This window comes from Lissotriton vulgaris, unplaced genomic scaffold (assembly GCF_964263255.1).
Source record: "Lissotriton vulgaris unplaced genomic scaffold, aLisVul1.2 SCAFFOLD_791, whole genome shotgun sequence".
Lineage (NCBI taxonomy): Eukaryota > Metazoa > Chordata > Amphibia > Caudata > Salamandridae > Lissotriton > Lissotriton vulgaris.
Window position 1 is genome coordinate 844,680 of NW_028252882.1, and position 15,011 is coordinate 859,690.

Genomic DNA, 15,011 nt, shown 5'->3' on the forward strand with positions numbered 1-15,011 from the left:
AAGTAATTTGCAGTCCGCACATTTTCCAATAAAATGGCCACAGAATTTGCCACCGACGTGCAGTTTTATTGATAAAACTATATAGCGCACAATGTTTCGAAATTGAGTTTCAGCAAATATTTATCATTTGCACATCACCAAAGAAAGCGTTATGAATTGTTTTGCTCCTATTTACAATTTTGTTTCCATCACTCTTCGGATTTACAAAAAAATTGCTTTCTTAGTTCCTGATATATTTTTTTATATTTGTACTGTTCATTTGAAAATTATTCCATCGCTATCCCCGAAGTATATCGTCCATCTACTACACCAGCTATTGTGTGTTTGTGTATGTATATGTATGTGTATATATATATATATATATATATATATATATATATATATATATATATATATATATATGTTTATTCCTTGTATATGTTGTTTTGTATTCTCTGTAAAACGCTCTGGTATCTAACTAGAAAAATACATTTAAATGTTTGTTAGAAAAAAACTGACATCCTACAGCCTTTTGCTTCCCAGTGAATTTCAGACCGTTCACATGACAAAATCCTCTAACTGCAGTCAGAGAAAGAAAAGTAAACACCAATCTCCAGGATAAGATAAGCAGCAATTTGTAAAAAGACACAAGCTAACTTTTGACTTCTCTCTTTAAACGGTCATCAAATGTGTCAAGATAAAAACAAGATTTAGAGGCATCTTTAATGCTCATTAACTTTCTGAATGAATAGAACATCTGTTCCTTTCCAGCTAAAGTTCCCTCACCCGAACAGACCAATAGGCCCAAATGACTCGCCGTAGCAAGTGGGCGAGTAGATTTTTCGAGGCTTGCTTCTATAAGGGCGCTCCTTGTGTCCTGCACACGGCAATGGTTGAATGAATCTAGGTCGGATAATACCTCCTCTGCAGACTGGTGCACCTTCAGGAAAAGAGCCTCCAACCTTATGGGGGCTTGCAAAAACCCATAAAGATGAGGTTTGTGTCTTGAAATAAAATGCAAACCTGGTGCATGTACTTAAAATTGCCTGAGGAGGATATTTCTGCCGTGAGTGCCTCTTTTGTGTTCAAGTAGACAATGTTTTTAATGAATTATGAATGGGACGTCTGTTTTAGTAGTTGGGAAAATACTTATGTGAATTATTTTCCATTTTATCCTTTGTGGCAAGCCCGAACTCCTCGGATTCAGTTAAGGCAAATACATAAAGCAGTTTTCTTTTTGTTTTGATGTTATCTTTGTGTTTAGCGGTACGCGTTGAGGCTTTTGTTAATCACTTTCATGTCCTCTAGAGAGAGAGATGTCCACGCTGAAGGGTAGATTTTTTATCTTTTTTGGGGACGATCCAGAGAACGGTTTGGTTGGAACATGACTTTTGTTTTGCAGGGGTTTTGTATTGTACTGTGTTTTTTAACATGTTCTATCACTGCAGTTTTCTCTTGAGCAGTTAACGGTAGAAGATGCGCTCATAGAAGTGATGGCATCAAAGCAATTTCAGGGTCAAGGAGAAGGAATCCTATACTATGGGATACGTTGCGCCCCAAACACCAAATCTGCCCAGGAATTTGGTGGTAGGGTGGATGCTCCACTCCTCACTAGCCTGGCTCAGGTGACAAGCGAGTAATTAATCCTAGCGGTGAGCGCTTATGCTCCCTGTTATTCACCTGCCGAAGACCTTGAATATCTTGTACTGGCGATCCGAAACAGTAGAAGCCTCCGGCACTCGCCGTCACCATAGCTCTCTTTTGGTTGTGGTGATGCCGCCCAAGGGCATCCATTAACCTGCATAAGCCTGCTTTGTGTTGCCAACAGCGGCTGGTGTTGGCACAACCTAACTATTGATTGCATAACACTCGCCAGCCATTCTGTGGCCTCCCCACTATCGGTAGGAAAGCCAGAAGGCGCTGTAGTGGTTTGTTAGTGCACATTCACATATCCTAGTGCTGTAAAGCGAAAGGCGTAGCACAAGAAGCAAGATTATTGGCAGCTTCGTCCGTCTTCACCAGGTTCGGACTAAAGACTCTCAAAGCTATATGGACTCTTCAATCCGGAAGAGTGGGAAGAAACATGGCATCGCTCCTCGCCTCTCACCCATTATTGGAGCAATCTCCGGATTCCAGAGATGTTCGGATATCTTGCCATGTCAATGACAATAAGACAATAAATGACTGACGTAGGACTAGGTCCTTAAATATCCAGCTGTATTCTGTATTATACTTTGAGGAAGTACCCACCCATTTCTGTAAGTTTCATACCTGTTTTGAGACCTCCATAGCACTTTGGTTACCAAAATGTAATCTGTTAACAGAGTGGGTTGAACATACTGCATGAACCATGTCACCTGAGAATGCTTCCAGATTCCCTTGCGATGACCATAGGAGAGCGAGCTGATCGTCAACCTTTACAAGAAATGCCTATTTAAAAGGCTGAAGCCAGAGCGAAGATTTAGGGCGTAGTTTGAGAAGCATACGTTTGATGGAAAACAGATTTCCTACTTGACTTTCTTAATGTGCATTGGCAATTCTACAATGAGTGTTAGAAATTAACTGATGCAGCGAGCGATCACGGAGAGGCATCATTATTGAAATAATAAAAGCCAAGGAGAGTTGGCATTCTCATGGGTAAAAATCTGGCTCCTTTTCCCACCAGGAAGTGTATACTTTCGGTGGTGAACAGATCCTGAAAACTGGGACAGTTGTGGAAGCCAATATCCGACTTTTCTGCCTTTGTACTTACAATATCAAATGCTATACATATGCTTTAGAGATTGATGTTTACTCCTTTTTCATTGACCTTCTTTCTCTCTTTAGTTCTTTCCTATGTACATGCACTGTGAACAGTTTCAATGTCTGCCACCAACCTCAATCATGAGTCTTTCATTTGACTTTGTTTGTGCAGGGCGAATAAATCAGCCATAAAAGTAATCTGAGGTTTTTTTCCTGTCACTGGGTTTTAAATCGGAGGGCACTGGGCTATCATTATTTATTTACTTATTTTTGAAAGCTATATCGGTATGTTATAAATTGAGGCAAGGTGTCTTTGTAGGCCCATCGGCGTAGGGAACAGAGCAGTGCTTAATAATCTAGGCAACTTGACCTTGTGTGGTCCAATCGGCAAGCACCTTGACTGTTCAAACAAGGAAGTGGTTATCGTTTAGGGGCGTGGTTGGAGGAGGGCGTCACCTTGTGTGTAAATGATCAGCAATACACACTCCCTCAGCAGGTCCGTCCAACCTCAGCTCCTTGCCCTTCATGCACTAGGCACAGGAGCGGCAAAAGCTCAAATAATCAACTTTCCATTTGTTTTTTACTTAACATGCCGAAAAAAGGTGTTTGTTCAAAACTTAAGACTCAAAACATGTTAATACTATTTCAGAAAATGAACAGAACAATTGAAATTGCCAAATTGTGCCTTTTGTTGCCTTCTCAAAATTGATAAAAGCCTAGAGGGTCTGAGCATTTATAGTTGAACCAAAGCTGGATGAACTCTCGTAAGGGCCTAGATAGTTTTAAGGGCTTTCGTAGAATTGGGGGCTGCTTCTATGCTGTAGTGTGACAACCGTATTTTCACTTTTCATAGGTAGCCCCTTATCCACTTTAAAGTGTGCGATCTGCTGGACAGAGGGAATTGGATTACCTCTTTCACACCCACATCATGTCGCTTCTCTTTGCAGATGCCTCCCCCGTACCATCCATCCACAGGGGTGCCACCAGCACAACCAGTGATGAATCCACCATTCCCAGCAGCTGGCGTGCCGCAGCCTGCACCTACAGCCGCACTGCCACCTAAGAAGACCAGCCCTACAGAACCCAAGAACTATGGGTCTTATGGTTCTCAGGTATATGTGTGCATGTGGTTGCAGAAAGTCCAGCAATTACGTTGCTCTTGTTGTCGGTTAACTGTTGAGGTGGAGTGCGTTCTGGCCGAGTGATCAGGAAAGTGCAAGATGGTCATGACTGACACTGAGCATAGGGGACAAGAAGATAAGAGGTTGTAGAGTGGATGGATCTGAAAGTAGGGATGGATGGGACTTGCTATGAAAAAAATGTGTGGGGCGAATGACGTGGGAACTTGGTTGACAACAAAGGACACGGAGAGTGGTACATTTATATGGATAAAGCGAGAAAACTGGGTGAACGTTAAGTACTCATTGGTGTTCTGGTGGGCAGAGGCCCACACTTGAGTGGGCTCGTAATCTGAAGTTCTTCTGCATGTCCGATGTCCATTGTATACTTACAGCACAGTGACGTTTTCACTACCTGTGCTCTTTAATTGATGCTGTTGTGTTGCACTAAAGGGGAGTTCCAGGCAATTTCTCTGGGCCTTCCTAGCTCTCTTAATCTCCCTCGTCACTTATATTTGAAGCGAAAGAATGAGATAAAGGCTTTTGCAAAGCCCTGCATTCTGAGCTCATGAGGCGGCATTGTTGTGAAGCGCTTATGATCTCACTATTGAACACTGAATCAGCCCGCCATTTTAATTTCACTTGTATTAGACGGTGTGCAGCTCTGCAGTTAAGTGTCTGGAGAGGCAAGGGGATAGAAGCATACTCCAATAAGATGTGGTCCTACCATGTCTTGTATACCTATCTCCGTCTGGCTTACAGTTGTGGGTGACGTCAAAGTGGTCATCCAGCTAATGCTGCCTGCTTTCCTTCTGTGACCTATCCATCATTAGTGCTTGCCTTCTGCGAGCTGGCAATCAGCAAAGTGATTGTGCGCACTGCATCAATGCTATATACTTATTTTGTGTGAACCATACATCAGTGGAGCAGGTCTTCTGGGAGCTAGCCATCATTGGGTGAATGTGGTCGGTGTGTCAGATGCTGCGTACTCCCTTTCTGTGAGCTAGTCATCAGTGGGATTTATCGAGGTCAATTATGCAGCATCGGGTGCACACCATCCAAATGTCCCATTTGCTGGCTAGTTCGCATAGGGGTCACTTTTGTGATTTATATTTGCTTTTTGGTGAGTTAGCCATCTGTGGGCAGAATGTGGGTAATGCGTTGTTGAATTGTATATACTGATCTTCTAAAAACCTAGCATTGTGGCATGAATGAGGCATGTGCAACTGATGTTTAACCACATAACTGCTGAGCTGATTCCTCTCCTGTGCTGGAAATTCTTATATCCCATGGTTCATGACGAGCTCACGACCAGTGTACTGCATGACGAGCTGAGCTCGTTATGAGCAGCGAAGGGGTCAATAAGGGTACTCTCTAACGTATGCATTGGTGGGGCAAATGGGGTGATGGATATCTGATGTAGCAGACCTCTACTTGTATCATTGGGATCTCTTGAATTGTAGAAGCTTCTTTTGATTTTTTTCCTCCATTGTCCCTGTCTTCGTATGGCTTAGGAGACAGCAGCAGCAGCGACTGCTGATCTTCTGCGACAGCAGGAAGAGTTGAACCGGAAAGCGGAAGAGCTCGACCGACGGGAGCGGGAGCTGCGGAACGCGAGCCTTGGAAATACAGCAAGTATGATGCCATCTTCTGTCAACTGAAATTGATATTCGATTGTGTGGTAACGGGCGTCCCGAGAGGGAGTCAGCTTAGTTATATAAATGTTGTAGAGGGTTCTGTAGCACATGCTGTGCCCAAAGTGTGACCTTGCTGTGCTGTCCGACTTGAGGTACACTAACGGCCCGTTACAAGGACTCTATCGCAGACTGAGGTGTGGATTCTAAATGTTTTTGGTGGATCATCAGTATTGTGAGTGTGATATGCACATAGCTTGATTCTTAGACTGTGACAACTGCTTGTGATAGCCGGCGCAGATGCTGGACGAATGATCAGCTAGTTGCAATACTGAGTCTTATGTTGCCTGATATATTTAGCACTCTTGTTCTCTGCCTGGAGCAGCTTGTAAAAAGATGGTTGCTATGCTGCGTAGCATGAATACGAGAGAGCAAAAGTCCCTGTTGAATATGCTGGGTGCTGCTCAACTAGGAGGCACATGGGAAATTTCATTTATCAGCCGGTACATTACGGTAAAGTGATCTCTATGCATCCTTCACGTCACAGGTTTGTGGATTGGAGAGTTTTAACTCTTTATGAATTGAGTATCATCAAGATGGGCATTACAATGGTCTGTTATTACTTTGCCACAGATCCTTTGAGATTGCATTGTCGGACATGAACATGTCTGATGGTGTTTCTTTTTGGTTTGCTTCACACTGCTTCAGTTTCCTACATATTCAAGACATCTCCATGTTTTTGTGAGTTGGAGAACAAAGGTATTTCAGCAGGGATTCCCTTCTTAGCTCACCACTGGGATAAAAGCACAAATTCTGCCTTTAAGTAAGTGCAGGAGCTGAGAGCTAGTAAATAAAATCCAGATAGAGACTTCTAGCTGCAGGTTCCTTACCTTTGAACATATCCAGGCGTCCGACTGGATGAGGAAGATTTTTGAGCAGATCTCCTGCATACCGTTGGGTAACGTTGTTCGACTCCACGTCGTCATCCGCACCGGAAGTGACGGGGGTTGTACCTATATAGACGCCACCTCGACATGCTGACATGAGTTCTTTCCTTTCCATACCAGATAGTACTGATCCGAATTGAGTTACTCCTCTTTTTTTTACTGGCTTTTAAAAAACTTTTTTTGAACTTTTTTGTGAGATTTCATTTCTAGGTGTGAGGATGCCACCCGAGAAACCGGTAGTTTAAAACCATGTGGGGCCTGTCACCGGCAAATGTCGGTGACAGACCCTCACTTGGTGTGTTTCTGGTGCCTGGAGCGAGGACACAACTTTGAAAACTGGCTTGCTATACACCTGAAGGCAAAGAGGAAGCGATCCCTCAAGCTTCTCGCCGCCCAATGTCTGTCAACACCAAAAGCTCGATGTCCTGTTCCTCTGGGAGGTCCTCTGACCATTCACTGAGAGCTTCCTGACGTTCCTCGTCGTACTCTAAGGCATCGGGGAAGACCCACAAGCCTTCCTTGGCGCCGGCTCCAGTGCCAACACCTGAGGTGCCACCATCCCCATCATCATCATCTCTGACTCTGACACAGAGCCGGGTGGGCTTCATCTGGCCCCACATCCAGCGCCTGCTGAATACATCCTTTGCAGAGTGGAGCCAGTGTCTTATTTGATGGATATGCCTGGCGAGGGAGACATTTGTGAGTGGTTTATGGCTCCTTTGGAGAAGATCCAATTAAGGAGGACAACTGGTATGAACAACTGGGTGAGGCCAGTGGATTGATTACCTCACCTGACACTGGACTGGTCTCCCCTCCTACTTTGGCTACTGTTTGTTATGGTGGTAGGCAGTGCAGTTGAGGTCCTACCCCTTAATCTACCCCCCGTGGCAGTCAAGACTAACGTCTTGTCAGAGGTGCTTCTGCCGGGAGTCACCCCTTCTCCCATTGAATGAAGCCCTTACGGACGTCCTACTTTGTGTCTGGTCCAAGCCCTGCAAAGGGGCTCCTGTGAATAGGACAATTGCCCACCACCATCGCCCTGCTCCTGGGTATCCCAGCTTCTTTCCCTGGAAAGCTTGATGGTTCAAGCCTCCTCATCCCACGTTCACCCTGGCGCATTCCCTACCACGGCAAACACAACAAGATGATGAACGGAGTGCTGAAACTTTTCAACCACTCACCCCCAGTCAAGCGATCTGTGTTGAATCTATCGTTCTTTTGCTCACCATGCCACCCCAGTCTGGACCCAGCCATATGCAAATCAGTCTTGACCCTCTCCTCATGGGAACAGTCCAGCCCAACCTGCCATGCCTGGTCCTCCCTGAACCTGAAACGAGCATCCTGGGACCTGCTTCGGTGTATCATCCCTACCACCCCACCGGGCAGGGAATCCAAGAGGCTGGACACCTTCAGGCAGAATGTTCTCTTTCACCAGCCTGGCACTGTGGTCGGTGAACACTGCATGCCTATTGGGCCGTTATTCCCATACACTATGGGATTTGGTTGCATAAGTGCTGCCTATAGTCCCTGAGGAGGCCCGGACCATACTCTCTCAGACTTTTGCAGAAGGGAGAGATATGCAGCAAAGTTCCCCATCAGATGTGGACTTGACATGACCGACTCGCTAGGTAGATTGATTTAATAGTCTGTGGCCTTAAGATTCCATGCCTGGCTGAGAACATCTGTTTTTTCAGGGCATGTCCGGGCTTCCCTCATGGGCATACCATTTGATGGCTCTTGCTCTTTGGAGACAAAGCAGATTCAGTGCTAGAGAACTTCAAAAACTGCAGAGCTACAGCCAGGTCCTTGGACTGGTCTGTGGCCCCTTGTTAACCCCAATCCGCCTTTCGTGGATACCGAAGGGATCTCCAACCAAATCCATACCCTTCCAAACAACTGCGGCCAACAGACTTTCCAGCCTTTTCGTGGCCGATGGCGTGGTTCACAGAGACCACGAGGGACAGGCTGCCAGCAGTCATGTCAGTCCACACCCCCCTTCCACTATCCGCCACTAACTCCAAGCGTCTTTAGTCTGCCCTCAGACCATCATGAGCACCAAGTGGCAAGCAAGATATGCCATCACCTCCCACAGTGGCTGTCAATAACATCAGACCATTGGGTACTACAGACGGTCCAAATTGACTACTACCTTCCCTTTGTGAACACCAACCGCCCATGCCACCCACTTATGTTTGGCTGACAGAGTACCATCTCTTCTTGCTTTGTCAAGAAGTGCAGGCTTTCTTGGTGAAGAGAGCCATGGAGAGGGTGCCTGCATCAGAAGGTAGGTCGTAGTTGGTATTTGCGATACTTCCTCGTTCCACAGAAGGACAGAGGACTTAATCCTATCCTAGCTCTGCGCCTTCTCAACCTCTTCTTGAAGGAAAAATTTTAACTGTTCATGCTCGCTCGAGTTTTGTCTGCCCTAGATCCGGGAGGCTGGATGGTGAGTTTGACTTGCAGGATGCTTCTTTCCACATCCTCATTTTGTCGTCCCACAGATGCCATCTGCGGTTCACGGTGGGCCATGAGCAGTTCACAGTTTGATGTGCGAACCTTTCAGCCTTACCAGAGCCCCTCAGGTGTTCACCAAGGTAATGGCAGTGGTCGCAGCTCATCTGTGGAGGTCTGAGATTTCAGTCTTCCCCTACCTAGACTACTGGTTGTTGAAGGCGGGCTCACCCCAAACATATGCCACCCACCTTCACACTTATCAACATGCCAAAGTCACATCGGTTTCACTCGGACGCTCCCTTTAATAGGAACTGTTTTGGATACAGTGCAGTTTTGGGCATGTTCTCCCGATCAGTGAATCCAGGCTATTCAGGCTATGATACAGAGGTTTCAGTATCTATTCTGGATTTTGGTTGAGACTCACACTGGCACTGTGGCTGTTGGGCTCGTGGCCTCCTGCATCCTGCTTGTGATACGTGCCCGCTGGCTCTGCAGTGAAACCTGAAGGCCCAGGGTGCTCAGCATCCGGGAAATCTCTGAAACATGGTCCAGATCTCAGAGAGACTGCAAAAGACCTGCAGTGGTGGCTAACAAACCACAAGTGGGTCAAAGGCCTACCCCTCTCCAACCATAGCGGACTGTAGTGACAGATTTGTCACTTCTGGACTGTGGTGGCAATCTGGACAGGTGAAGATTAAATGACTCTGGTCTCCAGTGGAGTTTGAGCTTCACATAAACCTGTTAAAGCGTCAAGCGATTTGTTTTCTTTAAAGGCCTTTCTTCTTTCGATCAAGGGAAGGTCGGTGCACGTGTTCAGACATCATCACTGGCTGTTCGAGCAGTAGCGGCACCCCCCACCCCCAGCGCCTTGAGACCCTACGGGTATGTAGTGCGCTCTATAAATGTCATTGATTGATCACCGCCATAAGGCTACTGCAACAAAAAGGTCAGTGGGGTTGTGGACCCTTTGTCAAGAGGCTTTGCTGTGGTGCAAGGCCTCTTTTAGCAGTGAGGCGAGCCATGGATAGATCTATTTGCCACTGCTGAGAATGCACAATGTCAGCAGTTCTGCGTGCTGGAGTTTCCAGTACATCTCTCGCTTGGAGACTCTTTTTCGTTTCAATTGGAGCTCCAGCCTCCTGGATGTTTTCCTCCAATACCACTCCTGCCCAGAGTTCTCAAGAAGATCAGGAATGACAGGGTCCAAGTCATTCTTGTGTCCCTGAATTGGGCACAGAGAGACTGGTATTTTGAGCTGTTGAGCATGACCATAGGACCTGCAGTTAGGTTGCTTCTTTGGGAGGATCTTCCATCTCAGCAACAGGGCAGGGTTCTACACTCTAAGCTACGCACCCTACACCTGCCTGCGTTGAGATTGAGAGGTGACAGTTGACAGCTTTCGACATTCATCCTGAAGTCTGCAATGTTATTCTGGCAGACAGACATCCCTCCACCAAGTCGGTATCTGCCAGCCGTTAGGAGAAATTTGTGTCATGAAGGGCTTCCCACAATGTTGACCCCCAATCTGTACCTCTCTCACGGGTTCTCTTCTTTGCATTGTTTGGCCCAGCAGGGCTCTGCTTTGGACACAGTTAAGGTTTTCTGTCTGCATTCTTGCGGTTGGCAGATCAGCCTTCCCTCTGTCACCTGCTGTGGCTAGGCTCCTTAAAGGACTGTAGCATATGTTTCCACCTGCACCCTTTATCATGCCTCAGTGGGAGCTCAACCTAGTCCTTACCTTTCTCATGTGTGCACCATTTGAGCCTCTGCACAATTGCCCTCGTAGGCTTTCGGCATCACAACTGCCTTTTTAGTAGACATAACATTGGCTAAGAGGGTCAACGAACTGCAAACGCTCTCTGTGCACACTCCTGTGCCCCTAACAAGCTGGTTTTCCGAACGCATGCCTCCTTCCTTCCAAAGGTTGTGACTCCATTCCATGTAGGCCAGAACATCACCCTGCCTACTTTCTTTGCTACACTTCAACCCCCCAGAGAAGAGGAGAGACTTCATTGCCTGGACCCAAACAGAGCGTTGTTCTACCTTGACCACAGAAGATAGTTCAGGATGGAAGATCAACTATTTGTGGGCTATGTGGGAGCAAAAAAAGGAAAGCTGTACATAAGAAGATCATCTCACGATGGATTGTCCGGTGCATTAAGATCTGCTACATATTGGCCAAGGAACAGCCCCCTTAGGGCTTGCAGGCTAACTCTACCAGAGACCAAGCTGGGACCACTGCGTCTCCTGGACAGCTGCCAGGCAGCGACGTGGGCATCATTGCACACATTTATAAAACTTTAAGTCAGGTCCTTCATGTTGGGCATTTTGCTCATTCAGTCCTGCAGGACCCTTTGGTTTATTTGCATTTGCTGACCCATCTCCACAGAGGTATTGCTTGGGTATCTATTCAAAGGTAAGGAATCTGCACCTAGAAGTCGTGCACACATGCTGATACTACCCCCTGGCACATACCTTTACTTTGGAGTCTCCCTGTTCCTTTCTTTTTTGCAACTAAATGTGCTTGTTTGCTTATTAATCTAATAACTATTACCTGTTGAGACATTGCTTCTTTTACACATATTCACTACCCAGGTCTCAATTGGGCATACAAGTATACTCCTGTGGTCTGATCTCGCCGTTTATTATTGTAACTTGCCAACCAGTTGAAGCGTATTGGCAAGGTATGTTCTGGTATTGCTGAGATCATCTGAATCCGTTCCACTGAAATTTGAGGGTATTGTTTTTCCAGCAGTAACACTTGTTATATTCCAAACTGCAAAAATATGGGTTCTAAAAAATCTACCTACAACTGCTTTTTGATTGGATATAAAAAAAATGTAGAGACTTTTTGCTCCATAGAAATGAAAGAAGTCTGGGCCGAACATTTAATGTAAAGGAAAAATAACACACAAGTGTCCTTAGGTGAGATTGAGAGATTTTATATAAGTAAAGAAGGTCACTGTTTAGGCATAATATCCTGAATCAGCATTTGGGGAAATGCCTTTGTCAGAGCTTACATTTATTTTCTAACGTTGCTTCATTTAACAACTTACACATGTTACATTATAAAAGTCTTATTTTAAAGCAAATCTTTCCATTTTAAAACACATCAAGTAGATTATGCCTTTACAATAACAATATTGTAGTTGCATCAATTTCTTTGTTTTCATTCTAAAAACAATGGGAACAAGTGTGTGTCTATAATACCCATTTTGTACATATCACTGGTCCTCGTAATAGCTCTGCACTGACAGGTCGTCCTGTGTCCTAGCCATCCACTTGTATCATTTTTTGCTGGCCTTCTATCTGACCGCACAAAAGTCCATATGTGTCCCAGTCTCAGAAAGGTGGTTCTGCTTTCACCCGAACTACCACCGGCAGTGCTGTCTGGATAAAAGTGACTGGCTGTTTAATGCGGTGGACAACTTCACAAGCCAGTCCCTATGAGCATACCTGTAGAATAGCCTTGTTCTCGGGTACAGGGCATTTTATCAGCTGGGCTTTTAGGCAAAGGTGAATTAATAGGCAGTTAACTTGTGCACAGTACCCACTTTCGTTAACCAGGGTAACCTAGAGCTATGTATGTGCCCTACAGCGGCAGCCCAAGATACCCTGGCCTGGGTATCGGCTAGGGTTGCACTTACCTCCATATGTTTAGAGAGTCCTGGGCTTTTCCATTAAAATTCAGGTTCACAGTTGGTTCTGTGGAAACAACCGATTTGTTTCCCAAGTGCTTTAAGCTGTGAAATTAAACTGTAAGACTAGAAATAAGGGGTCTTTATGACATGGAACTAAATGACAACCATAATTTAGTATTTCATTGACTAAAACGCATGCAGACTGAATACTGCATAGTGGGGGTCTATGACAACATTCTCAATTGTATCAGAACACTTGTAATAGTCTGTCTGACTGTTCGGGATCTTGTTACATCAGGTTTTGGGTTCTAGCACGACTAATTTTGCCACCTTTTGCAAATCCTACATAAAGGGGCTAAATGAAGGTGTGAAACTGTAGTTTCATGGCTGGAATTTCTTGTGAGTCTGTGCCTCCCACAAAAGGATATGTTTAAGGGTATTCACCACCTCGTCTCCAATCTGTGCCCACATTGATAAGGTTGGCAATCTACTGCTGACAAGGTGGGTGGGTGCAAGAGAAGAGAAGAGAGGAGAGGAGAGGAGAGAGAGAGAGAGAGAGAGAGAGAGAGAGAGAGAGAGAGAGAGAGAGAGAGAACACACAGAAAAGAAAGGTAACAAACACATCGGAGTATAAATTAACAATCTGCACAAATCATGAATCTTGGGTCCTTGTCAAAATGGTAGTTTTTCTTTTATTTAGGGTTTTCATCTACAATACCAACACGCAGCCAACACATTTCACCTTAAAAAGGCTTCCTCAGGGCAATAGAGAGAGCGAGAAAGAGAGAATAGACTCATCGTAGTTTCCCAGTAGTAATTTGAAGTGTCTCCTGCCACAGTAGTAATACTGGAAGTGTCTGGATGTGTATTTCAATAATAGTTAATGGTAGAATGATGCCGAAGCCATGATTTTCTTGTTAAGCGTATCTTCTGATTTGCAGCGAGGCAGAACAACTGGCCCCCATTGCCGTCCTTCTGTCCAATGCAGCCTTGCTTCTATCAGGACATCCCACTGGAGATTCCATTAGAGTGTCAGAAGACTATGAATACCATGTACTACCTCTGGCTTTGTGAGTATGGCCCGCGACACGTCACCCATAGCCATCAAAGCAACAGATACTGGAATTCTCTTTGACGTTTTCTTTCTCTCTAACAAACTGCTCTTCTTTTTGTACCCCTGCAGTTAGCACAGGAACACTGCTGATGAATTTCATAGCCACTATGGCGTGGTTCTGCGTGGAATCTTCTGTTGGATCAGACTTTGGCCTTTCCATCCTCTGGGCTCTCCTGTTCACGCCTTGCTCCTTTCTTTGCTGGTACAGGCCATTGTACAAGGCCATCCGGTACGTATCCCCAAACATCAGAGACTGCGTCACACTAACCGCTTTGCCCTCAAATTATCTAGACTTGGACACAAGTTTCTGTCTAGCATTTTAATATGGGTTTCCTGTTGAAGGTCCATTTTTGTTAGCTTCTCTGTACTAGCTGAGAAAGGACTGTGACCCGTTACTATTTAGGTGTGCTATCCCTCGTATTGGTATGGCCGAACAGTGACGCATGGCTAGAATATGATGCATTGAGAACATGTATGGATCCGACTGCATGAAAAGCATGGGTGCTGCAGGACAGGGGTGCATTGGCCTGGCTGTGTCGAAATGTGCATTCATACATATGTGTGCTGATGTCCCTCTGGTACTGCCTCTTGTGTGTTGGCAGATTGCTTCTGTGATATTAGAGACGGCTGCCAGTTCACCTCATTGCTGACGCACAGAACTTGGTAATCCTGTACCCAGACTCACTTTTCTACCACTTAATCCTGACTGGCAGCAGTTCGAATTAGATCTCACAGCTCTGCCAATGCATAAAGATGATTTATGCATACATTTGACTCAAGTGACCAATAAATGTCTGCCACATTGTGGCAGCCCTTTAAACTACCGTTTAGCAATAATCAATAAACAACTTGTGCGCAATCAGTACCTGCGGATGTACATACATCTGCATCAACATGCTTATCTTGTCTACTATTTTCCTGTGTATCTTTCAGCACTCTGAACCATATGCTCCTTCGCAGTGTCATTTACCAGGTTCAATAGGGTAACCCCGTCCCTTATCTCGAAGGCGCCCACATCTTGAAAGTGCACAGCCTGTAGGTTGATTTTGCTCATTGGACCCATAAGACTTTCTGATACATATCAATGAAGATTAATGTCAGAAATAGCAAAGACTTGTGCTCAGGGAATTGTGGATGGTTCATCAACACTCGGACAGCATCGGGACTCTTAGGGTGTGAACAGCACTGAGTAAGTGTTTAGCTGTTTATCATAGTCTTGGCCATTATACCTGTTTAGCATATGCTTCTTAATCTGTGCCTGAATAACCGGCCCGTTGTGACTACTTCTCAGTTGCGTTCCGTACTATTCAGGTAATTGTACATTTGATTATAATCAACAGGGCTGAAGGATGTTTCCTTTTCTGATGCTTCTGTTCAGCTTA

The 15,011-nt window shown here is 45.3% G+C and overlaps 1 protein-coding gene across 2 annotated transcripts in view; it reads left to right on the forward strand.

Moving 5' to 3' along the window:
- The window catches only part of LOC147661229 (secretory carrier-associated membrane protein 3-like), an 84,901-nt gene that overhangs the window by 45,225 nt on the left and 24,665 nt on the right, over positions 1-15,011 (forward strand). For both annotated transcript variants that reach the window (XM_086951221.1, XM_086951222.1), the window contains exons 3-6: positions 3,669-3,833; positions 5,354-5,474; positions 13,457-13,585; positions 13,699-13,858. In XM_086951221.1, the coding sequence (XP_086807347.1) occupies positions 3,669-3,833; positions 5,354-5,474; positions 13,457-13,585; positions 13,699-13,858 (575 nt within the window). The remainder of the gene's footprint in view (positions 1-3,668; positions 3,834-5,353; positions 5,475-13,456; positions 13,586-13,698; positions 13,859-15,011) is intronic.